The sequence below is a fragment of the Oryzias melastigma genome, linkage group LG1 (genome assembly GCF_002922805.2).
Source record: "Oryzias melastigma strain HK-1 linkage group LG1, ASM292280v2, whole genome shotgun sequence".
Lineage (NCBI taxonomy): Eukaryota > Metazoa > Chordata > Actinopteri > Beloniformes > Adrianichthyidae > Oryzias > Oryzias melastigma.
The window spans coordinates 7,730,332-7,756,182 of record NC_050512.1 but is presented as its reverse complement, the minus strand read 5'-3'; the positions used below and the strand labels follow the sequence as shown (position 1 = coordinate 7,756,182).

The window sequence follows — 25,851 nt, the reverse complement described above, 5'->3', positions numbered from 1 at the left end:
ACAGGAACTACCTGAGGATCAGACTCCATCACACCAACATCTCCTCTTGGGTCCATAGAGTCAGCTTGGAGGATGGAGGGTAATCTACTGCAGGGATGTTCTCCTGTCTTCATTAATGTAGATGACCAGATGTTGATCTCAGTTTAATTAAAAAGGTGTCATGCATTAGTTATGTTGTGCAAATATTTGGTGATAAATCTTTCTTTAAAAAAGGGAGTGACATAAGATTTTCTTAGATGATGAGTAGGATGAAATCCCAGAATAATGAATGCAGAAACAGCAAAAAGATGGAAGCCTTTTTTGTGTTTCTGCATAAAATAAATGGTTTCAACAGGAAGAATTGGAGACTTCCTTCTATGGGGCTGGGTTGGTAAAATCCATAAACCGATTTGAATCCATCTAAGCTTAATAGATCAATAACGATAGCAAAAACAATAAAGCTAAAGTCCGCTAGCTTGATACTGACGTATAATGGAATTCCCCATAACGACCTAAACATATATTGCTGACTGAATTACTTTATATGCTCGCTGGCATGAATTTTCAAAAATCTTCAAAGGAAAGATTTCTGTTAAAGTAAGCATTTGTAGTCTAAAGCACTGTTTTCTGACAAGTGTACTGCTATAGTGTGAGCTCCACCTAGTGGCCAAACTGAAACGCCTTCCAGGAGAGGCAGAACAATTGTTGGAGCTTCTTCGTTTGAGAATCCATGTAACACTTTAAATCTCATTATAATTTCACCAAGACATTTTACAGTATGTGAACTTCATCAGATTAATATCAATATCTTCAAAACATATAGATTATGAATGTATCTCTGCACAAATGTTTCACAGGGAGACCAAACCGTCCTGTTGCCCCTAAGAGATCCATTGAAATAAACATTGAAATGTTGACATGTGTGTCTGAAGAAATCTATGACGTTCTCGATGTGAAGAACATGCAGACCTTCATGTCAAACATCTTTATTACATACACAAAAGCACAGACGGACCCGAGAGCGCACGAGCGTGCACGCCTTCAGGAACAGGAAATGAATCAAACAAAATCGGTGAAGTCGTCCACAGTGGACACCAGTCTTTTCCTTTGGCCGGACGCTTCCGGGTTTGGAGTGGGCGTGTTCTGCTGAAACGACTTGTTCTGCTGAGCGTGGCCTTGAGTGAGAGAGATTCCAGGAGTGGAGCGAGACTGGATGTCCTCTTGAGCCTGGAGGAGGGGGGGACAAAGTGAGTCAGCTTCAGGTCTACAGTCAGGCGAAAGAGCAGGAGGAAGATTAGATTTGGTCTCACTCTGGTTCGGATCCTCTTTATGTGCCGTAGCCTGGCCAGCCACTTGGAGGCGTAGGCGTCTGAGGGGTTGGCTCTGTACTGATGAACCAAAGACGCCATCTAGAAGAAGACGAGAGCATGATGGAGGGAGAGTGCAGAAGTCTGAGCGGCTGTGAGGAGGAAGAGGTCGCCTTACATTTGCATGCAGCGCCATCTGCCGGACGAGGAGGGGAAGGTTGCGGTCTGAAACAATCTTCGCTACTGTCGTATCAACTAAACCCTCCAGGTCTGTAGATTTAAAAAAAGAGATGAATTGGCAAAAATAAGCTGTGTAAACCCTGAAGGGGGGGCTCCCACTGACCTTTGCGGCACTGTAAGGTGACCAGGTTACACTCGTAGTCCAGAGGTTTGATGATGACTTCCACAAAGTTAAACTGCCCCTGAACAACAGAGCAGCCCGTTAGGACGAACACGGCGCTCAGCTCACGCTCACACGCGCCCTCTCCACCTACCTTGATGGTTCCCAGCTTGTACTCCTCCCCAGAGTCGTTGTACACCACCATGACAAAGTCGTTGCCGATGTGGCGCTTCTTGTTGCAGCAGCCTCTGTCGCTCTCGCGGTTCGGCATCAGCGTGGCGATGTGGAAGATGGCTGCAGAGACCAGGCGTCACCACAGCGGTACAAACCCCTCCCGCCAAATCCAGTACGCGCCTTACCCTGCATGATGTCGTCATGCCAGCAGTACGTGAACTCTCCATCGTCTCCATACTGGTCCAGACCCCCCAAGAAGATCTGGTCGGAGTCGCAGTCCTTCAGGTGGATCAACTTCCCGAGTCCGGTCAGGAAGGCGGCGTAGCGGTTGGAGCCGTATTCATTTGACAGGATGGCTACCTCGTTGTTAACCTGAAACGGTGAAGCCTCACGATGACGATAAAGACTTTATCCAGAGGTGACCCAGAGTCCCAGAAGGCTCACCTGACCCGCCCCAACAAACACTACTCCGATCTTATGCGTGTCGTACGGAGGCATCTGGTCCAGAACCTTCACAGCGCGGTCGATGACCTGCCAGACAGGAAATCATATTTGATCCAAATGATTCCTGACTATTGAAGCCAGGGTCACGACATGCACAGAGGAGACAGTTAAAAATCTCCACCAAGTCCACTGCTGAGCTCAGAAGCTTAAACTCAAGCTTCAGCTCAGAGGCTTCAGTACAGAAACCTCAACTCAGATTTTTTTAGCTCAAAAGCTTTAGCTCAGATGCTTAAACTCAAAAGTTTGACCTCAAAAACACAAAAGTTTCAGCTCAGAAGCTTACCTACAAAAGTTTCCACACAAAAACTTTACCTCAGAAGCTTCAGCTCGAAAAATTCAGTTCAAAAGTTCCAGCTTAGAAGCATAACTGCAAATGTTTTAGCTCAGAACTTTCAGCTCAAAGTTTCAGCTCAGATACATTAGCTCAAAAAATTCGTCTCAGAAGGTTCAATCTCAAAGCATAACAACAAGAGCTTCAACTTAAAAGTTTCAGCTCAGAAGTTTTACCTCAAAATTTTAGCTAAGAAGCATACTAACAAAAGTTTCAGCACAGAAACCTTAGCTCAGAAGCTTCAGCTCAAAAGCATAAGTACAAAAACTTAAGCTAAAAAATTTCAGTTCAAAAGTTTATTAGAAGCATAAATGCAAATGTTTCAACTCAGAAGCTTCAGCTCAAAGTTTCAGCTCAGAAGCTTCAGCTCAAAGTTTCAGCTCAGAAGCTTTAGCTCAAAGTTTCAGCTCAGAAGCTTTAGCTCAAAAACTTCAGCTTAGAAGTCTCAGCTAGAAAACATAAGAACAAAAGCTTCAAATTAAAAGTTTCAGCTCTAAACTTTTAGTTCAAAAGCTTCAGCTCAGAAGCTTCAGCTGAAAAGCATAACAGCAAAAGCTTTATCTTAAAATTTTCATCTTAAAGGCTTCAATACATCCGTGGACAAACATGGATTCTGCTGCTCAGCTGCAGCCAATCATCTCACTGATTGTAAAACCGAGGTTTATGTCTGTGTTTTCTTCAGACCATCATCCTTCCTGTTTCTGTAGACAGTGATGTGTCAGGCCGACGGGGGTGGAGGTACTCACCTGAGTTTTGGGCAGCAGCAGCGGCTTGTTCGCTTCATTCCCAAAGAAAGGAGAGTGATAGAGCTGCAGGAAGACAAAGCTGGAAACCACAAGAGACAAGTGCATGAAGGTTATGGAACAGGAGGTCAGAGTTCACTCAAACTCTGACCTTTAACTTAAACGTTGTTGTCAAATCCCAGCATATAAAACCCCTCAAATGACTCCCCCCTCCCTGTACCTGGGGCTCAGCCCAGAGGCTTTCTCGGTGGTGCTGGGACCTGCTCGTCCATGGTAGGAGTCCCTTTCGGCCCTTCTGTCCCTCCTGGAGGGGGCTGACACAGAGATGGTGTGACCCCGAGGTCTGTGGCCCCCACCAGGAGAAATGGGTCCTGACGGTGCTGCAGGGAGAGGCAGCCTCAGGGCAGCACCCCCTCCCTGAGAGGATGGAGCTGAGCCTTCGCCTTTATGACTCGGTGCTGCGACTCCATCGGGAGCGTCCCCCGCCGAACCCACCTCAGTGCCATCCTTCTCAGAGGGAGCCGGCTGTGGTGGAGGTTTGGCGTCTGAGAGCGCCGCTGGCTCAGAGGCGTCCGACTCCAGAACCTTGTTGAAGGCTTCGGGTAACGTCTGCAGCTCCGGGGACGAGCTGGACTTGTTGAGTCCAAAACCCTGGGACTGAGAATGGCTCTGAAACGGGAGCTCCACCCCCTGACTGCTCGGGGTGGAGGGACCGAGGGGGGGCTGATCGATGGGGATGGCGCCTTCGCTCACTTCCTCCAAGGTGGACTTTTCCTCATCCTGGCTGGAGGTGGAGGACGACTGAAGGTCAGAGCACAAGTCGGACTCGGTGAGAGGATGACGGTTGGATTTAAATGCTGCACTGTGATTGGTGGCAGAGGGCCACACCCACAAGGGGGGGGACTACCTCTATTAAAACAACAGTTACATACTCTGCTGAGTGCTCCAGGGGGCGGAGTCTTCCTGAGCTTCTCTGTAGCCATAAAGATGGGATCAGACGGCATCGCCTCAAACTCACTCTCAGACCAGAAAGGCACGCAGTGCTCTGCGGCGCCCCCTGAGCCCTCCTCCAGCACCACGACGGAATCTGCAGCACAAGACGTGAAGGAACGAGTCCAACGCAAAAACACAACCGAACAACAACCCCCCACCCCCACGTGTCCAGACTCACCTGTGTTGGAGCGCTGGATCAGGTGTGGCCTCCCTCCACTGCTGCCATGGATACCATGAGACATGGGTTCAGAGATGGGGGTGGGAGCAGGGGCAGCCGTGCTGGCGGGGGCACTGGCGGTCTGAGCAGGAGGCTCCTTCACCCCCTCCATGGCCATGAGCACACTGGAAAGCTCTTGCAGCGGCATGTTGCTGACCTCTGAGGAGAAGGGGCTGGGGGGGTTCTCCAAGCACATCAACCAACTGGTGTTTCCTGGAGAACAAGGAGAAGAACGTTTTATCAATGTAAGATTGGACTTCTCAACTTAAAGAGTCAACGGGAAAGAACGGAAGTGTGCCTCCGGTGGTCAGTGGAGGAACTGCAAAAGCTGCTTCCTGGTTTGTATTTATGGAGGGATTTTTGTGTCACCGTTTTGAGCCCTCTCAGCCACCGTACATCACAGCTAAAATGATCTCAGCTGGTCAGTAGAAATGTTTGATGATTTGACTTTTAAATTTTTTCTCTCTTTGGTGTTACATCAGGTATTAAGAAAGATTTTATAAAACTGAACTGAATTGACCTGAATTACTAAACTGATCAAAAGAAGGGCAACAACTCAGCATCAGGACCACCACCTCCTCATTGTGCAAGGAGAAACAGGAGGAGCACAGCAAAATGACCTCCAGCTGGCCACAAATGTGCTTGAGTCTGCGCTGTTAGAAACAGGCTCCATGAGGGTGATATGAAGCCCCGACGTCTATTATTTATGATAAAGTAATTTCCATCAAACCTCCTTTACCACAAAATATTAAAACAAACCCAGAGAAGAGGAAACAAAGATGGAAGTTTGGGGGGGTCAGACACGCTCTCTTACCTGAAGGCCTCCGGATGAAGATCTCAGCCCATCCCTGAGTGAGCATAGGGACAAACTCCGCCAGGCTGGGGTTGTCTTTAAGAGGAGGAGGAGCTGACGAGGTGCCAGAGGAGGACGGCGGGCCCCCGCTGTCCAGACCCCCACCGTCCAGAACGGGACCGGGGGAGGGAGAGAGAGGCGTGGCCATCTCCCCCTCCGAAGGAGACACAAGAGGACTGAGACTCTGAGCGGGACCTGCGCGAAGAGCGTGACCTCCTGGAGGAGAGGATGACGAGGAGGAAATGAGCTGTAACCATCGAAGGGCGGGAAGCCCAGCAAGAGCGCCACGGCGGCGTCGTACCTGATATGGAGCGCACACGGATGCGTGTGGATCGGCTCTGCTGCTGGCTGGACTGCGACTCCAGCTTGGCTGGAGCCTCTTTGGTCATTCGGGTGTGCAGGGACGGGTCGGACCTAAAGAACCGGGACACCAGAACATCAACTGAAACCCAGATTTCCCATGCAGCTAATTTCAGTTTTTCTTTTTTAGCATTTCAACCCCTTCATGTCACGAATTATTTCCAATTACAGTGTTTCCTCGTTTCTCTAAAGCAAAAAATAATCACCAATAGAATAAATCTGTAAAGTAGAATTAAAGATGTTTTAAGGTTGTAAGATTCCTCCCTAAAAACTTAATATGCTTTTCTCAGACAGAAATGAACATTTTCACCCTTTTATTAAACTCTCAAAGTTCAAACCTCTTAGAAAAGAAGTCCCGGAATATAGAATAAAAACAAAGATCTGATCGGGATCAAAGATTTATGTAAATAAGATGGACTGAAAGAATTCTGGACTCAAGATATGACCAAGAGGAGATTGATGACAAGGTCTACAACCAATCAGGATGCAGAACACAATGTACTCTTAAAAAAATTATGAATTGCACTGAAAAAACTGTGAAACAGTGAGACCGTGAAAAATGAACCGCAATTAGCCGAAGGACCAGTGTGTTTGATAAAATTGTCCTTTTATTCATTCCAAATTTCAGCAGCAGTCTTTGATTAAATGGTATGTTGTATATATATCAAATGAATTGTCATTTTCAAAACTATTTTTAAGCATTTTCTTTATGTTTTTAATAGAAAATTTTAAACATGTTTTTGCTTTTCTGCTTTAATCCCTTTCGTTTGAACCGGCACACTAATTATTTCATTTTGTTCTTTATTTCAGGACACAGAGTTCCACTTATTTAATAACCTGTGTTCCTTTTACCCTTGGTGTCCAATATTTATGTTATTGTCCCCTTTTGTATTTTTCCTCTAGACTCGGGCAGATTTGCCCGTTGGGGACGTAACAGCTGATTAACATTTTACTACAACTTCTTAAAAAATAACTGCACTTTTTTACAATATTATTGCCATTATAAACATTTGTATTGTAATTTTTAACCATTTTTATTGATATTCAAAAAACAATACATGGATAATTTGCCATTGGTTGCTCATACAACAGAATTAAGTTATTTTATTTGTCAAAATTGACAGTAAAATGTCTAAAGTTCTTACGTCTCTTATGAATTATTAAAGCAGTTTATATTTAAGCCTAGAAATACCAAATGTTTCAACATACTCCTCTCCAGCGTTTGCTTAAAACGATGAAATGACTTCAGCTGGAACATTGGAGCAGCTGGTCCTTTCACTTCCTCTGAACGTTCATGTTTGACACTAATGATGATCTGAAGTTTCATGAAATGAAATCCAGTCTTTTCCTATCGTAACTCGGATTGGAGGGCCGTGCTGTTCTGTCGGTGGTGTGTGGCGGTGGCTCCTCACCTGGTCATCTCTCCTCCCCCGAGGCGTTCAGACATGTCTAGACCCAGCAGCGCTTGTGTTCTGACTCCTCCACTGGTCGTGATAGTCACCAGCTTATTGCCTACCAACCAGGTCATGCTGCGACCGCCTGCCAGCAGGAACTCTGCAATAGGAGACCTGAGAAGACCATCAGGCACTAAAGTTAACACTTTGGTGGACTTGTGGAATCAGAGATGAACATAAAAACCACTCACCTCTTGGGTAAAGCAGAGAAGTTCGAGAAGACGTATCGAGCCATCATGTCCAAGCAGGTCTCTGTGAGCTCCAGGTGGACGGTCTTAAGCCCTTCGTCTGCTTGAGTTACGGCATTTTCATCAGCAGAGCCCAGACTGCAGGTGGTGGTGGAGGTGTGCATCCTAAAGGAACCAAACAGGAGACCGCTGAACCACAGCAGGAGCTGCAGAGGAGCGACAGGCCACTGAACACGGACATGCAGGAGCCGACACAAAGCTGAAGCGACCATCAGCATCACTGCAGGCATGCATGCACCCACGGCCCTGCTGACGGATGCTGCGGCGGAGCCTCAGACGTGCTTCTCTCTGCTCACGCAAACATGTCTGTGGGGGCTGGGAGGCGTGGCTTATGTAAGTCAGGTGACACCTCAACTCAAAAATGAGTGAGGAGGAGCTGAAAGCCTCCTCAGAGAATGAGAGAAATAGTCCTGGAGGTGGAGTTCCTCATGACAGCTTCACTGCACAGCTGAGCTGGTGCTTTGGCTCCATCGTTTTCAAAGGAGACCAGAAGAAGAAGGCTGCATGCTTATAAAAGGACGACAGGAACAAAAGTTCCACTTCACTTTTATTATTAAACCACAGATTTCTAGATTCTTGGGGTTTTCTGGATCAAGCAAAGAGAAATCTCTGAGTGCATCCTACAGCATGAGTCAGCGGTTCTGCAGGTTACACTTACCTTTGCTCTCGCCGACTCATGCTTTCATCGTCTGCTGAGAACAGCCTCAAGATAACATGACCGTGAAGTTCCCCACAGAGATTCAAACCGCTCCCTCTAGAGCGACGACCATCTCCATGTGAAGTTTGACACGGTCGTGTTATCTTAGCAGGTCCTTCATCACCAACAAAGACACACAAATGATGGTCGCAGACAGGTGAAGCTGCAGACGTCTGCAGCAGAGCGTCTGCTTTCACCTGCTGAGCAGCAGCGCCGCTGCAGTCATTCAGCCAGACAGACAGACGCATGAAACCAGGCATGCGCGCACGAGCGTGGCCATGTGGATGGTGCAGTTCTGCTGAGCAAACGGGTCAAACCTAACATCCCTCTAAGGGAGGTTGCCATGGTCAGAGCAGCACAGCGGTGGTAACCAAGGAGATGAGGAGCAAGCAAACCAAGCTGTAGTCCCGCCCCCAATCAATGTCACCAAGAGGAGGGGGTTAAAAGTGTGGGGGAAACTAAGCAGTTAAACACACACAACAAATACACACACACACACACCCATTTGCTCACACAGATCCATAGACACACAGACACACACATATACATGCAGACATACACACACAAACCCACAAACGTGCTTATACAGACACACAAATATACACTCAGACACAGACATGCACACACAGACACACAAATATACACACACTTGTGCACAAAGACGCACACATGTGCGCACACAAACACATAGACCCGCAAATATACACACAAAGACCCACAAATACAAACATACAAACCCACAAATATACACAGGCACATGCATTTGCTCACACAGACCCATAAATATACACACAGACACACAGAAAGACAGAAGCAAACACACAAAAAAAATACACACACTCACACACATACAGAAAGACACACCGGCACAAACACACACACCTACAGACTCGCGAGGCACAAACACAAACACACAGTCAGACACACACAGGTGTTAGACGTCTGTGTGGATCCAGATGTTTTGTCTGCATGCAGAAAAACTTAGAGAAATAGATGAAAAACAACACAAGTGACCCAACCAGGTGGATGAAAACCTTCCTCCAGCATGCACCCCCCACGCCAGGAGGCCCCCCAGCAGATCCACATGACAATGACCCAGCGTCCCGTCAACCAACCCATGGAGGAAGAGACAAGTGTTGAGGCAGTTACTGTCCGTTTGTGCCCCTGGAGGTCTAACCTGCGGACCGCGTGTTCGGAGACGCTGATGCTGCGGCAGCGGAACGCCTCCATGGCTGAGCGGTCCCGCAACTCTTTTACCGGGGAGCCACTGCTATTGCCCGCAGCTGCCTTTGCCACTTTGGGCGCCCGGTGGCTGGGTGATGCGAGCGTCCATGGGGAGGGGGAGAGGGTACCAGGCCAGGGTTGGCATCGGGGTGGGTCATCAAGGAGGGGGCAGTGGTTCGGGAGTGAGTGGTTTTAAAATAAACCAACACACAGCAGGTGCCATCACCCCCAACGAAGTGAGCGGGTGACCGGGCGGAAACAGCACACATGGGCGAGGGGGGGGGCGCACAGGGCGGATTTCACATGAGGAAGCGAGGGAGAGGTTCCAGGATGACACAACCCCCCAAAACCACAATCACAGTACGCAGCACCCAATCAGGCAGGAGACAGCGAGGGAGGGGATGAAGAAAAACAAAAGAAAGTAAAAATTAACAGCAGTGGACATCATGAACAGATTACTGGAAAGCTCTGACACAAAAGAAGATTAAAGAAGGGGGGAGTCAACGCCCACAACAAGCTGGAAGCAGACGGCAAACAAGCCCCCACTTCGCAAAAGAAAACACAGGAAATATATTCAGGAGAGCCACAGCATATCGTTTCACACAGGGAGGGGTTCAGCACAGGCAGCACAGACTGATGATCTGTGGGATAATAACTCTGATTATCAGGCTGTGAGGAGGTGGAATGATGGAACAGAAATTTAGAAATTATAGTGATACAACCATTGACTATATATGAGAACTGGACTGAGTGATCCCTTCCACCTCGTATTCCAAACAGGAAGTACCTGCTGGCTCCAAGAAGTTCAAATCCTATAGACTTCTATAGAGAAATAAACAACTATTACTCAGTTATTCTATTTGTAGGGATGTGGACAGAGTGGTCGTCAAAGATACCAAGACTCTGACCGACTCAAATTTACAACAATTACAACTCATTGACGTTGTCTGGCTTCAACATGGCGACAACCAAAATTGATTTAATTTGGTTAGAGCTGGAAGTAAGTCATTTTCTATTGGTTTTTCTATGGGTTTTGTCACACTCACCAGTCCAGGTTTCATAAACAGTCAATGGGTGTAACAGTGTCCAAAGTGAGGGAGTGATGTGAGATAAAAGAGGTTTTGGTCTCAAATAAGAATGGAGTAATTGTGGGACAATAAAGGGAAAAATTGCACAATAAAAGTAGAATAATGTGGGATAAAAATGGATGGTAAAATCAGTGATTGAGGGTGAGCAGATAACTGTAGACACATTCAACGATGACTGTGGCCAGCCGGGATGGCTTAAAAACTTAAGTAATTGTGTAGGTCAGGGGTCTGAAACCTGCGGCTCTGGAGCCCCATGTGGCTCTTTTATCCCTTTATTGCGGCTCTTTGGCTTTAATGAAAAATTCTAACGATTGAATAAATAAGAGATTAGTCAAGTTTTGTCATTTCTGTTTGGATTTTCAACATGTCAAGTATCTAAGCAAAAAAAGCTTAATTTACTGTCAGAAATTCTGCTGAAATGTTCTTTAAATTTGTATTTTTAAGTTAGAGTTATTCAAATCAAAGTCTCTAATTACACTAAATTGGTTGAAGTTAAGAACAAATGGGGTTTAAAATGATTGAAAATGATTTAAAGTTGTGTGTTTTCAATAAAAAGCTACGCTTATTCTAAATGTTTTGAGTTTTTTATGTTTAATAAATAGATTCTACAAAAATGTTTATATTTTAGATCAAAAGGAAAAAAATATGCTTGAATGCCTTGCATTTTATTACGAGAAAAGCTTCTGCAGCAGGAGGACCTTTTTTGAGAGAAAGTGGGTTTTATTTTGAAAGGAGCAAAGGCACACTGCTGTCAACAGTAAAAGAAGTTAAAAACATATAGACACTGTTGTAATTCAATTATTGTAATATTAAAAAAAAATAAATGCATAAATAAATGCTTAATTGTCAAAAAAATAACAAATATTGTGTATTTTTAAAGGATAAAATGGAACTTTGTGGCTTTCCATGGGTTCTGGTCTTTAGGAAACAGACTAAAATTCTCTTTTAGCGTTAAAGGTTGCAGAACTCTGATGTAGGTGATAACTATAGGATGTTTCTGAGATAAATGTGTGGGAGAACAATGCCATACATGGAGGGTACATGTGGGTTAAATACATGGGGGTTAAATTTGGGATAATTCTACGATTTTTTGGCTCCTATTTTTGTGAAGTTTTTAAGTTTCTTGACAAATCCCATTAAAAGCAGCACATACGCTCTAGTATTTAATTGGAAATTGAACAATGTTTTTATTTTGGATGCCTGTGACGTGTGGGAAAATGTTGTTTTGTCCAAACACTTCCTGCTCAACCTGAATGCACCAATTTGCACAATTTCAACCATTATCCTTCTAAGAGTCATCCTCAAAACTGGCATCTCTACCCCACCCTCCCATTTCATTTCCATTTAACTCAATCAGCTACAGGAACGTAGTGTTCCCCAGGGCTCTGTCCTGGGCCCTCCACTTTTTTTTTTATCATCTATCTACTTCCACTTGGCAATACCCTCAAGAAGCATTTCATTCCACATCTATGCCGATGACACCTGGCTTTACTTCAGCACCGACCCCAGCTGTACGCTCTTGATTCAAGATTATAATTTGATTTTCTCCCAACTTTCTGTATTTAAACGGAATCTTTGCTTGTTGGCTCTAAATTTTCTATTTAATAAAAGTATCCACTCTTGTCCCCTCCTTGCAAGTTAAGAGTCATAATGCAAATTTTACTCGACACCTTTTTTTTTTCCTGACACAAACATATCAGAAGAACATAATTGAGCGGTATCGAACACTTTTTTTACAGCTTACACAACAGCTGTTCTGACTGTTGACTTTGATTCCTGAGAATATTTTAATTACCCTGTAAGCTGACCTTAAGCAGCGTAAAAGGCTCCAACATATAAACTGTGTAATATTAAAAGTGAAAGCTGCATGAGTGGGATAACTGAGGAATAAATTTACAACAAATTGTAGAAATAACTTATAGTTGGAGTAACTGAACTTTGTGGGCCAATAGTGTGACAACTGGAGTCAATTTGGAATTTTAGTGACATGATTGAGGAGCAAATGATACTATGTATCAGTCTGGTGTAAAAATATTGTGATATGATCACTGTGACATATAGACAGGCCATCTGGGACCAACTTGAAACACACTGATGAAAGGAACTGAGGGTGGGATCATACAGGGAAGGACGGGTTACGGAGAGAGATGATGACCCGAAAAACAAACCCAATTACATTTAGAGAAAAAACTGAAATGATCTGAATGACAGGAGGGAAACAACAATTCACTGCTGATAGTTTGATACATGAGTCATCTTAAATAAAGCATACATGACTAAGCTGCATTCTTTTGGAGACTTCCCTCATTTTGGTGGAACTCCCTGAACTCTGAATGACATCTTAGAGAAAGTGAGAGTGGACAGAGTCTCTGTTCTAACCCTGACACTTCTCTCTACGCGAGTCATAAAGAGGAACCGGAGAGCCGTCCATCATTACTCCTTAAATGTGGAGAAAACTCCATCCAGAACACCCCCCCCCCCCCAAAGAGCTTACTTCAACCCTTAGAGAGGTTCTGTCCGTCTCTTTATTACTCAGCATCACTGCGATGTCATCCCTGAGTGTAACCTACTCCTTTTTTTGATTCAGGAGATAAGGAAGTCTGATCCAGCGCATGTTGGATCTGAGACCACATCTGGAGATGGAACTAGAAGTTTCTGAAACGGGTGTTTCATGGAGCGTACAAAAAGAGGCGGGGCTATGATTAGAGCTTCAGAAGCAAATCGTTCAGAGTACAGGTGCTGATGTTGGTATCCTGAAGTTTTCAACCTTCATAATGTTTACTTCCTCACAAACTGTGGGAGGAGCAACCCTCCTGACTCTGACAGCTGTTCTCCTCACTGTTTTCTGTAAACTGAGGGTGAATGTTGGAGCTACAGGTGAGCTTCAGATGAAGGGTAAACTGATAGGTTGTTACGACACGATGATGCGTTCATGGTTGGCCACACGGACAGAACATTTATCCCACAAGCTACTTCAGGATCCACTGATAATAAAGAGCGTCACTCATGTATTTGTGTCATCAGCATGAGGAGTGAAACAAACCGAGGACAGATCGGGGAAAAAAAGAACAAAACAAGGGAACTGATGGCAACCATGGCAACCTGAAAGGAGTTGCTGCAACTAAAACATTGACGTATTTATGGGGTGTTACCTCAAGTCGCCCCAACTCCACAGAGCCACACAGGCAGCGAGAGGGCTGAGTCTGTGCAACACGCGAGAGCGGGTCTGGCTTTACCTTTTGGGCCTTTCGTTGAGGCTGGTGCTTCGTGCGCGGAACGGGCTTTGCTCGTGACCGTCGTCGAACGGCAGCAGTGCATTGGAGCGCAGACCCTGCAGGGACACAAGCACACCGGACAACATGTGAACCTATTACCCTCCTGAGACGGTCTCTCTTTAACTTGATGAACTGATGAACCCCCGTGTGGTCACAAGGTCGTACCTTTGTGATGTACTGTACAAAGTCTTTGCGAAAGGGCAGCCTGCAGCGGATGAACCACATGGCGATCACATGGTGAGCCAGAGACACGATGTACTGGTTGAACCTGGGGGGGAATAAACAGGTCAGAGTCTCTGTCGGGTGAAACACAGGATCCCGTGTAGCAGCACTTACTTGGAGGGGTTGGTGTAGGGCAGAGAAATGGCGAACACGCTCACATACTGCTCAGCCACAAAGTTGGCGTAGAGATGAGGCAGTCGAACCAGAGCTGCAGAGGACAACAGAGAGGATCTAGAGCTGAGGGGCGGGGCTACTGAGGCCCCACCCTCCAGACCAGATTACAAAAGAACACAGACAGGAAGAGAAGAAACTCACTGGACAGGAACTCCAGCATGGGGGACGCCATGGTGACAGTGGCAGAGATGTGCGTGAGCTTGACGATGAGCGCAGGGAGGAGCTTAATCATGATGTCGGGCATTTCCACCGTGCACATGGTGAGGGCCACCACGCACTGCTTGGCACAGCGGTAGATGAGGCCGGTCTCAAGGCACTGAACCAGTTCCCTCTGCAGGAGAAGGAAGACACCAGTTGACTGTGACGCCACCCCAGCAGCACCTGTTTGCCCTCATCGGGGTGTCCTGCTCCAGGCCGGAGAGCTCCCGTCCCGCTTCTTATCGCTGGAAGGCCAGCAGCCCTCCAGGCCTGGAGATGAACATTTCCACCATCAGACCATCACCTGTCTGGACTGCTCCAGGTAGTTATGGTAAGAAGTCACAGCTGTCAGAACGGGAACCACTGCCAGCTGCACGTCTGTGCGAGAAAACACCTCCGGGGTCTTTTTCAAGCGCTCAGAGATCAGTCGATCCGTCACCTGCAAAGACGAGAGGATCGCCACTGCAATTACAGGGGGCGACATTCTGGTACACAGGTGAGGAGCATGAGGGTGGGCGGGGGGTACCATGCAGCAGAGAGTGGAGCACAGCTGGTCCAGACTGCAGGGAGACGTAAGCAACAGCACTTTGTACTGCAGCGTCCAGGGAAGCTTATCCAGAACCAGCTTCAGAACCTTCCAGTCGGACTCCTGCCAGAGGAAGAAAGCATCATCTCTTATTAAAAACATACAGCTATCTTATCACATAGGCTAAGTTAGGGAATCATTTTCAGTTTTACGCTTTTTTTGTCATTTCTTCAATACTGAACTTTAATCATGACATTTTTTGATCAAATCCTTCCACTCCCAGCCTTCCCCAATCATATCAGGTGTGCCCCAAGGCCCCGTCCTCGGGACACTACCCTTCATTATTTACCCTTCTACCATTTGGCAATATTTTCAGGAAATTCAATGTACAATTCCACCCAGCTTTATACCCCCCACCACCCTCACAAATTGTTTATCTGAAGCTCGATCTTGGTCCTCATCTAATTCATTACAACATAATTGCAGCAAAACTGAGGTTCTCCTTGTTGGCTCTAAATGTAACCTTTCCAACTTGCCCTCTAAATTGACAATTCTGGTGTATTCATTACACTCTCATGTCAGTAATATCTCCTGGTCATCGTTCTTTCATCTACACAACATCAACCATCTTCCTGTCTCCCTCACCACCTCTATTTTGGTCCACAGCCTTGTTACTTCTCGCTTGGACTTCTGCAGCTCCCTCGTCTTTGGCCTCTGCAGAAAACTTCTCCATGAACTCTAACTCTCTAATTTCATTCAAGTTCAAACTGAAAACTCATCCATTTAAAATGCCTTATCGTCTTTAGTTCTGTTTCTACAAGGTCTTTATAATTTTAACAATTTTAATCTTAAGTTTTGATTGTGTGTTGTTTTAAATTGTGAAGTGTCCTTGGGAGCCTGGAAAGGCGCTTATAAATTAAATGTATTATTATTATTATTATTAAGGTCTTGTTGACTTGGACCAAATGAGTCGTCTTTGCTACGACAAAAAAAGACATACAAATCCATTTCTCTAATCAAATATGATATCAGAGTGTTTCAGAACCGGTCAGTTTAGAAACAGAGACTTCCGTTCCTTCTGTCAATGAATAACCAGAAGAACATCTTAGTGGGGAAAGTTTCATTAGCAGTTTAGACAATTGACTCATCCATCTGTGGTTGAATAGTTTGTGTTTTTCTGTCGTGTGATACCATCTTGAGGCACTGCAGCAGGACGCCAAAGGCGTGTGAGTATGGGAGGTAAGCGGAGCGCATGGAGGCTGTCGAGGCTGCCGCCGGAGCCGGGCTGCCAGCAGGAGGCGATGTAGAGCCCGTGGGCTTCTTTTCACGTTTTTCCGGTTCACTAAAGCGACATGTGACAAACGAATCAGAGTCGTGCGTTTAGCCTGACTCACGTATCCACGAGGACAAGCACTCACCTGGGGTCGCAGTGGCAGTAGGGGCTGAATCGGATGGCTCCGTCCTTGTTGGGAACCCCAATGCGGTGAAGGGAGTCTGCCCGCATCATCAGGAAGAAGTCAAACACCTGCGGAAGAGAGTTTATGGCATTAGCAGTCTAAGAATTGATAATAATATAAAGAGAACGCTGACCAGGACCAACCTGAAGTCTGATGGCAGCGGAGACGGCTGAACAGTACTTGTTTTTGTAGTGGAGCTGCAGGTGGCTGACCAGCATCTCGTAAACGCGGGAGGCGTGGCTAGCTGGAAGGCTGTAAAGTTTGCTCTGCAACAGCAAAAAAAAAAAAAAAAACTCACCAGGATGAAATAAAAACACCATTTTATCTTTTAACTAGATTTTTATCTATTGTAAAATCATTCCTAGTGGTATTTTAATTATTATGCAGTTTTCAGCCAAAATCCACAAAACTGCGTCGTTTTTAAGACATATTTTCTGCATAATAGCAGCAGTTTATTAGAAATTCACCTCCGAGTTGTGGGCAGGACTGTTACCATGGAAGCTTAAATCCACAAATTTCCCATCAACCCTTTGTTTACACTCTTTACCACTAGCTGACAGCCCCTCACAACCCAAGCCAACATTAGCATAGCTAAAAACACAGCGAGCAATATCAGAGCCATCCAGCTGTAGAGTTTTGACCCAGATACCAGCTCAGACGAGGAAAATTAAAACATTAATGGATCTATTTGTCTGCAAGTGGATGCATCAGAATTGTAGCGGAGAAGGAAGACTTTATTTAGCCTGCCCATGAAAGTTGCTAAAGTTGCATATATCTGCTACTAATTCATCCTAATTTGAATAAAACTCAGAAACGCAGTTTAAAACTCAAATTATTTTATAAATGTCCTCTATCATGAGAAAAATGCTACAAGAACATGTTCACTGAACTGGGTTTTTACATCCCGACAAGTGCTCAAACCTGGATTATCCAGAAATCTGAACCTTTCCAGGGTTTGTTTGTGCTCAAGTGAGACTTTGGCCCAATCAGAATTCTTCCCTTCTCCCTACCCCTTCATTTAGTCCTCCAAAAAATGCCCCTTCAAATGGAGGGGTAGGGGGAAGGGAAGAATTCCGATTGGGCCGTTGTCTTTGTTCCTGTGTTGTTGTTCCAACCATTTCTCAGAAAATTGAGCCCAGGCTGAGCAGAGTTAAGTAGAGCCGGGAGTTTGATCCTCTTCTAGCTATGGCTGAATTGCCTCAACACAACAATAATCAGAAGAATAATTTTTAATCCATTTCAAATTTCAGAGGAAACTATTTTGTCAAAGTCAATGGGGATGCTGGTGAATATCTGCTGTTATTAGTCTAAGTATAGAAGCAGAAGCACAGAATGGAGCTCAGTAGCATAAAAGCAGACTGCTGAGTGTGTGAACTGTAAGCACGCTCCAATGCTCTGGGCTCCGCCCCCTTCTGCACCCCTACAGCCCGAGCGTACCTGCAGGATTTCCATCAGACCCAGTATGGCCGTTCTGACATCCTCCATCGGGGACTCTGCTGTAGGATCTCTGTCAGAAAGGTCCAACGATCCTGAGCACACCAGAGAACGGCTGGCCACCTGGATGAGAAGAGGTGCTAATGTGAGCTCATGCTGTTCTGTGGAGATAGTGGTGAGGTTCAGCGTGCTGGTGAGTACCCGCTCAATAATATCCAGCAGGCTGGTGAAGTGGTGGGTGTTACAGCCCTCAGCCAGGTCCACCAGCAGCTGGGTGGCCTGCTTCCTGACAGCCAGGTCTTTGTCTTCAGCAATCCCACTGAGCTGAGGGATCACCACCATTTCAATCAACTCGTCCTGCAATAAACAGAAAATACACAGCTGTTCTGATGTGAACCTCTCAACGCTGATTCTGCAAGAAGCACAAAAGAAGCGGGGACCCGACGTTTGGGGTGGATGAAGCTGCACAGACCTCATAGAGCTGTCGGTTGGTGCTGAGAACGAAGGACAAGATATGAAGAACTTTGATCCTGATCACAGTCCGGCTTTCGTTCCTTTAAAAAGACAAAAGAGATGCAGCGTGAACTGTGATGATAATCCCTGAATCTATCACACACAGAACTTCCATATGAGAACGTCAAACAACCTGAAGAAGTTCTCCATCAGGCAGTGGAGACTCTGGATCCAGCCTTCCCTTGCAGGCTGGATGGACTGCGCCCGGTATGAAATGAGGGTCAGCACAGAGGCGTCCTGCCACACAGAAGGTCCGGATGAGAAAAGAAGCGCCGTCAAAAGCAGGCTGTATTCAGGAAGAACATGGCAGCACTCACAGGTCTCTTATCTGCACACTTCTCCACCAGGCTGAAGAACTTCTCCGCAGAGCCGTGGTAGCAGTTCTGCTCGTACAGCTCCTCCACGGTGGTCAGCAGCTCATAGACGATGGCTTTCAGCTCTGCACTGCCTATGGTCTGACATCACACAGAAGATACTCAACCCCCCCTTAACCTCTGACCTCAGTGTGCCACCGTGTGTTCAGTCAGACCTGGATCTGCTGCAGCAGCCGCTCAATGATGCTCAGGAGGATGTCCCACGTGACCACCTGCAGCTCTTTCCCATACTTCTTGATCAGTCTGGTGATGGACAGCACGATTTCATAGGAAACCACCTCGTTGGCAGAAGACATGGCCTGAGCGACAGGAGGCAGACATCAGTCACAGCTGGACGTTCTCTCGTTTCAGGGAGTCCCCCTGATGACATGACTGCTCTCGTGCATCACCTTGTAGAAGGATGGCAGCACGAGTGTGGGGGTGTTTTTTAGAGCTGGAAGTCGGTGTGCCCCCCACAGCGCCATGCCCACGAAGAACACCGCTCCTCTCAGCAGCGGAGCGTCTTCCATGTACATTCTAGATGGAAAAAAAAAAAAACACACTCAACACTCGATCCTAATCCACGGAAACTGGAGGCTGTGATGGGGGCAGACCTCTCCTCCATTATACGGCACATGGTGTAGATGGCGCTGTGGCCCAGATGCGTTCCCAGGACCTTCCTCATCAACTGCAGAAACAAACAGGAACTCACTGGGACAGGTCAAGCAGGGGGTCACGCATGTGTGTGTGTGTGAGAGAGAGACAGAGAGAGTTGGTGGGTATTTGTATCTGTGGGGTTGTGTTGGGGTGGGTATGTTTATGTGTGTGTTTATATGTATGTGTATTTGTGTTGTGTGTAAGTGTCTGTCTGTCTGTGTGTGTGCATAATCCTTTGTGTATAGCTGTGTTTGTGTGTCACGGGGTGTGTTTGTGTGTGCATCCATATCTGTGTTTGTGTGCATTTCACTTGGTATGTTTGTGTGTGTATCTCAGTGTTTGTGTGTGTATATCTAGGTGTTTGTGTTTATGTGTGTAACACTGTAAATGTGTTTTTGTGGGCAGTTTTGTGTGGGTATTTATCTCTGTGTGTGTGTTGTGTACCTTCCAGCAGGACTCACAAAACTCCTTCACATTCACGGTCCTGCAGAGTGTGATGATGAAGGTGCTGAGAGATTCAGATGGGAGGCAGTTATAACAGACAACCGCATCCAGCACCTGCAGCGCCACCTGCAGGCAGAGAAGCATGCAGACGTCTCCACGGCTCAGGTTTGTCTTCCATGTTCTAAACTATCCCTTCAACATGTCAATAATTCCTCCAACAAGAACCGTCTTTGAGCATCAGCGAGCCTCCACTGCACAGTTCTAGGGTTTCTCAAGAAGACACTTTGACCTCAAAGCTACAGAAGAGCACCGCTTCAAAAATGAAAGTCAGTGTGAAGAAGTGCAGTTGCTTTTTGGAGGTTGAGCTTGTGATGACAGCATGAACAAGTTCAACAGCAGCACCGTAAAAACACTGCCAACTTTATGAAAACCATTTCTATCCCAGGTATGAACGGTCGCCTCCAGCTTAGGTGTGTATGAGCACAGAGACATACATAATAAACACGCCGAGAAACTAACCTCAATGTCCGTAGAGGATGTGGTTCTGTTACACAGCAGACAGATTTTCCTGCAATTAGAAAGAGAATGCATACGATTATCCCACATCCTCTTAGATCAGCTGGATCCTGAGAATTGGACTGTTGAGACGATATGTCTTCAATTAAACCATATGAGCGTTTGGAAGTGGAGAGCGTGAAGTTCCTTGTGGTCAACCCCACAAAGGTTTAAGACATTCATGACAGTTTTCCCTCCAATATGGCACTATAAAAAGTCCCACGACTAGACTCCACCTCTGTGGGAGGGATTGACGGTTCAGAACAGCTAGTTAGTGTTTTTTGGCTTTCTTTAATTGCTTTGGTGACGCTATCGGACAATCCACCAGTCAGCTCGGCAGAAAAACAGTCAGGCCACTGAACTCTGCAGTGAATGGTTAAGTTGGTCAGTTGGCCCCTCCCACATCTTATTACTTCCAGACCCAACAAAAGCATCACACCGGTTTCTGCACAGTCATGCTCCCGGCTCCTCTTTAACTAGTTTCAATTTCCTAAAAACACACAGTACTGCAGTTTGGTTTTATCCTGAATTATGTAGCCTCAGCAAACAGATGACAGGCGCCTGTAGACGCCGCAGTGGTCAGCGTTTGCCAGTGGGCAGTAGTTTCTCTAGACGTGATGACATGAAACATGGCGGGTCCATCTTCTACTTACTGGACCATGACAGAGACGTTCTGGTCCAGGTAGCAGCTGTTGAACTTCACCAGGTTTACGAGGACGTGAAGAAAGTCAGAGGTGAGACCGATGTCCATCCACAGGAGAACGAAGCGCGCTGACGGAGGAGAGGACATGGAAAGGACAGCTGCAGTTTAAAGCTGGATGAGCAGAGCTTCAAGATGTGGAGACCTCAACATAACAGCTACAAATGTGATGCAAACAGGAGGAAGTGTAATCAGTTGAGATGATATTGAGTGGCCAGTAGAGCTCATGAGTTCTACTGAAGCTCCTGTTTTACTGTGCTAGCAGAAGGTTTTACCGATGTCCTCCTCCAGGTACGTGATGTCCTTCCCGTTCTCCGTTAAGGCCTTGAACACCTCCAGCCTGTCCGACAGATCCTCGTTGCTCGGCTGGTAGTCTCTGATCACCTTGAAGAAGTACGCCCTCAGAGGCCCGAGGCGCTCCCCCTGCACATGAAGGCCGTGACAAACTTACAGAGGATGGAGACGCAGCGTTTGCTGCCGGGTGGAGGAGGGGTCTTCACCTGTCCCTGTATGATGGCCCGCAGAAGCTGCAGGACGGCGTGTCTGGCCTCGGGCGGCTGCTCTGGAGCCAGCATGTCCTCTACAGCCTTCCACACGGCCTCCACCGCGTTCTGACGGCAGAGTTTGGGAACTTTAGAGGAATGTAGCTTTCAGAAGGACCCGAGCAACAAAACCTCCACTCACCTCCTCGAACTTCTTGCTTTTAGCCAGGTCACAGATGTGGTTCATGGTGCGGACGCGGTTGCTTAGGCCGCAGTCTGGATGGAGTTCCTGCAGCGACAGAGAACAGTCACGATCAGACGTGAACACAGGGGGCGGGGCTTGAAGCGTTCAGAGCGCCCTGCGCACCCTGATGATGTCCGTGGTGATGATGAACTCTGAGGGTTTGAAGTCACTCTGCTTGCTCGGCGGACGTGGACCTCCCAGCCCCAAGATCCCCTTCACCTTGTCCTTCAGACTCTCCTTGCTCTGTGGTTTATTCATGGCCCCGACCTGGAAGAGAGAGAGGGGGGGGGTCACAGCTGTAGAATGAGCAGGGACATTTCCATGTGATTCCATGTTGGGAAAACTAGGAATGCTGGCTTTTTACTGAACTTTTACACACTTTGTTATGCTTTATTGAAAATGTGACCAATGATATTTAGACTGAAGATCAAGCTAATCAATGCAATGCAATTACACTCAAATGAACATGCACACACTATTGCTACTTTGTTGTGTAATATTGTAACCCTCCTCTTATTGAGTATTGCTTTTTCAATGCATCTATGTTTTGTATTTTTTTTTCAAAGCTGCACCTTAAAGGGTAACCAAACCCTAAATCAACTTTTTTTGTCTGTTGACCTCAATCAATTGGTCTTTAATTAGAATTGTCCCTCTGGTATGAATAAAGTAGTTTGAGTTGAATTGACTGAACAGGGAGTCTGGGAGAAAGGACCTTTGAGTTTCATCTGGAATGAGGAAAGAAGATCAGGACTCTTAGGCCCAATCCGAATTCTTCCCTTCCCCTTCATTTAGCCCTCCAAACGGAGAGTTATGAATAATTAGTGTCTAATATTTCGGATGTGACTTTCGTTCAATGACGTCATCAATAATCGCTGGTCCGCTAGCATTAGCGTGGAGCTTCTAGCGCTTGAATATACATAACAAGGGTTTTATAACTTTACAAACGTTGTGCTTCAATGAGTCATTACTTACATTTAAATGTAAACTTCTGGGCTTCAGAGTGCACTGAGGTGAAGAAAAGTGCTTCTCAGCGCGATGCGGTTTACCCTCACGCTGGAGGACTTTATATCTCTCCGTTTGGAGGGTGAAATAAAAAATAATAATTTCCCAGACATACTTGAACTTAAACTACCCTTCAAATGGAGGGGAAGGGATAAGGGAAGACTTTGGATTGAGCCTTGGTGGTGAAATGAAGAAGTTCAGAAGTGTGGAAAAAGTTAAGTTAGCCAAGAAAAGGTGAGATGCTGAGAGGATGGAATACAGGAGTACAGGGAGATGGAGCACAAAGTGAAGATGGAGGTGTCAAAGGTCATCTGCAGTCTTCATTTTTATTATTGTTTTATTTAGGATTTTATTCTAATTGTGATTTTACTAGTTGTTTACATGCTCTGTATTTTCCTGAAAAATGTAAAGACCCAATCCATTACGAATAGTGTTTTGAACTTGTTTTTGTGGCATTTTTGAAGTATGAAGTAAATTGAGATTAAAATTGCTTTTCTGAATATTTTATTATTCAAATCATTGTGAATCAGGAGAAAACCAAAAAATGCTGATCGAAAAAGGGAGCATTTGTTGTGCTGAAAATATGCTGGGTGGGGCAAAAATTCCCGCTCCATTATGATGCATCCTCTTATAGACCTCTAGATCCATGAAAGTCTTAATTTTCCTCGTCTGAGCTGGTATCTGGTTCAAAACTGTACGGCTGGTTAGCTCCAATATTGCTTGCTGTGCTGTATTTTGCAACATTTGGTTGGGGGCTGTAAGCTAGAGGGAGAGTGTGTAAACAGAGAGGTTTGGGCTTTAAATGACAGTTCTGATCTGATGTTCTTATAAAAAAAAATGCCTCAACCAACCTAGTAGCCTAAACACTTATTATTACATTTTTTATTGTTTATTTCTTGATCTCTTGTTATGCAGATTTTGCTTTTCCTTTGTTATTTCCAGTGTCGGAAATGCGCATTGTGGCCATTTCTTTAAAGAACCATAATGGGCTAAAAAACTTGATTTTGTTTCCAACATCTTTATACGCTTCTCTCTACATGACTGGGGGCCAAATACGGCCCACGGGCCGAATGTTTGACACAATGATCAATGGTTTGACACCTCTGATCTAGACTTTGGTCGGATAAGATTTTCTTGATGCTGACCTCCAGTGTGTGATGGTGGGTGGAGGGGGTGGAGGACATTAAATGCTGATCTAAGAGGCCTTAACCCTTGTGCTCTCTTATAGGGTCCAGATGACCCACCCTTATATTGATGTGTGATCCCTCCCATGACTGAAGTGGACAGGATTAATTGTCTGCCACAGACATCAGTGAAGATAAAACATCCTTGGTGAACAAAGTTCAGAGCTCTGTCTTGTGGGGGTCCAGGGGACCCCACTTTTAATGTAAACATGCCTAGGATATCACAAGGGTTGACCTCGAACAGTCTGAAGTGTGAGTTGCAGAAACCTGAAGAGCTTTGTGTTGGTGCTGCTGAAACAGAGAGGAGAAGCTCCATGACTGTAGAACTGGGGGGTAGTGAACCAATGTGAATGGATGAAAATGACTTTTCTCAGTTTATTCATGGAAACTCCATTAAAACTTAGTTGCACAATAATGCTCCTTTTTATCTTCAGATTCAGAAGAACTTTGGAGAACATGATCGTCAACACCCCGCATTACCCCAGGCCTCACACAAAGGTTACATTTACGGACAGAAAGCACGTGCATTCATATGGGGGAGTGGGGGGGCAGCCCTGACAGCGAGGGGGTGTGGGGGTACTGTCAAGCGGAGGTGGGGGGCAGTCAGTCAACAACCACCGCGGTGTGCAGCTCATTCCACCGCGGACTGCGAGCTCTGCGAGCCCGCCTGGCAGGTCGGTGTTCTCGGTGAAGCCTGAGCCCGTCGTTCGCAGGCCGGAGTCTCTCCGGTGCTCAGGGTCCGGGCGCCCGAAACAACAACAACGCGGCGCGCGCCTCTGTGCGCGCGCCCCAGTGGCTCACCTTACAGGTGTCAGTCATCGGTTTCTGTCACTCCATCGTCCCGTGAAGCCAGGGGGGGCTGTCAGCGTCCAACACCGGAGGGTCCAAATGTTTGATTCCACGGTTTTTAGTGCTGCACTCCCAACCGGAAATCACACGGATACTGGAGAGAGTACTTCCGGGGAAGTGATACTTGGGATCATGGGAAATTGAGTTCTTTGTGAGGAAAAACATGCTTTTATGGGACTCGTTCACTAGCGGTCAACTTTTAGGTAAGGCAAAAATGAATGTAAAATTATCCGTGAAGCGCATTAATATGTTGTGTTGACCAAAACCTTTTAATAAATCCGTTTGGAGATTTTTAATACATTGAGTAAACTACATGCTAGCAGATACACCAGGCGTTAGCTTAGCTTGACTCTGAAGTTTAATGTGTTTTTGGGAACAAGTTGATCTTTATCAGCTAAAACACAACAGCTCACGGGAATTTTCACCAAGGCGGGTTTTTCCATTAATTATTTCTAATTTTATATATATACATTTTAAATTATAATTGTTTTCATCATTTTCAAAGGAATAACATAATTTAATAAATATTTTGTTTCGTTTAAATATTATTAATTAGTGTTGACGGTTCTTAATGTAAAACAATTTCAATATTCTTTTAAAAACGCACACAAAAAAAGTTTATCATTTATTTGTTTGTTTTTCTGTAAGCGTCAGGGACTGCGAATGTGAGTCTGGCTTCTGCTCGATGGTTCTCCAGACCCGGGAGGGCTCGAGGTTCGCCCGGTTTGGTCTCCAGAGTTTGGGGATGAGTTCTCCGTATTTCCTGGGAAGGAGGGCCGTCTCATCCCGGGGGATTGGTCAGTCTATGGAAGAAGACTCATCCGCTTCCTTTACATCCTTTAAATCCAAACGGACCCGCCGTCAAGGAGGCGCGGCTGCCCACGCGGAGGTGAAGGAGGAGGAGGTGCGGCTGTCAGAGCCCGGACCCTCGCCGGACTCCGTTAATCCAGCCGGTAACTTCTAAAATTTCCTTAAAGATTTTAACATGCATCTCTTATGTTCTGCACCACCCGCAGTGCATGTTGGGTCGGCTGCATGCTAATCATCTGGTTTGAAGGTTTCCTTTCAGG

The 25,851-nt window shown here is 46.0% G+C and overlaps 2 protein-coding genes across 4 annotated transcripts in view; one reads left to right on the top strand and one right to left on the bottom strand.

Annotated features, from left to right (window-relative positions):
• Positions 1-949: 949 nt before the first annotated feature.
• Positions 950-24,870, bottom strand: tsc2 (TSC complex subunit 2). Of its 3 annotated transcripts, XM_024259479.1 has the most exons (41): positions 24,734-24,870; positions 21,870-22,013; positions 21,705-21,791; positions 21,521-21,631; positions 21,296-21,443; positions 20,974-21,091; positions 20,285-20,333; positions 19,766-19,891; positions 19,279-19,352; positions 19,075-19,201; positions 18,841-18,984; positions 18,629-18,766; positions 18,445-18,548; positions 18,271-18,352; positions 18,000-18,155; positions 17,802-17,921; positions 16,508-16,630; positions 16,326-16,432; positions 16,099-16,249; positions 14,908-15,030; positions 14,686-14,820; positions 14,325-14,514; positions 14,124-14,217; positions 13,953-14,055; positions 13,749-13,843; positions 9,378-9,512; positions 7,447-7,608; positions 7,214-7,369; positions 5,743-5,855; positions 5,403-5,657; positions 4,550-4,801; positions 4,311-4,465; positions 3,599-4,179; positions 3,382-3,460; positions 2,245-2,331; positions 1,986-2,172; positions 1,781-1,920; positions 1,630-1,708; positions 1,465-1,556; positions 1,290-1,388; positions 950-1,206 (listed from the first exon to the last, which is right to left on the bottom strand). In XM_024259479.1, the coding sequence occupies exons 1-41, from the start codon at positions 24,749-24,751 to the stop codon at positions 1,039-1,041; spliced, it is 5,607 nt and encodes a 1,868-aa protein (XP_024115247.1). In that variant the 5' UTR covers positions 24,752-24,870; the 3' UTR covers positions 950-1,038. The 3 variants fall into 3 exon arrangements, with proteins under 3 accessions (XP_024115247.1, XP_024115246.1, XP_024115248.1); XM_024259478.1 differs by having other exon boundaries at positions 4,311-4,801; XM_024259480.1 differs by lacking the exon at positions 9,378-9,512.
• nthl1 (nth-like DNA glycosylase 1) overlaps positions 24,862-25,851 on the top strand; it is a 4,287-nt gene continuing 3,297 nt past the window's right edge. The window contains exons 1-2 of the mRNA XM_024259481.2: positions 24,862-24,984; positions 25,430-25,734. Of these exons, the coding sequence (XP_024115249.1) occupies positions 25,467-25,734 (268 nt within the window). The 5' untranslated portion in view covers positions 24,862-24,984; positions 25,430-25,466. The remainder of the gene's footprint in view (positions 24,985-25,429; positions 25,735-25,851) is intronic.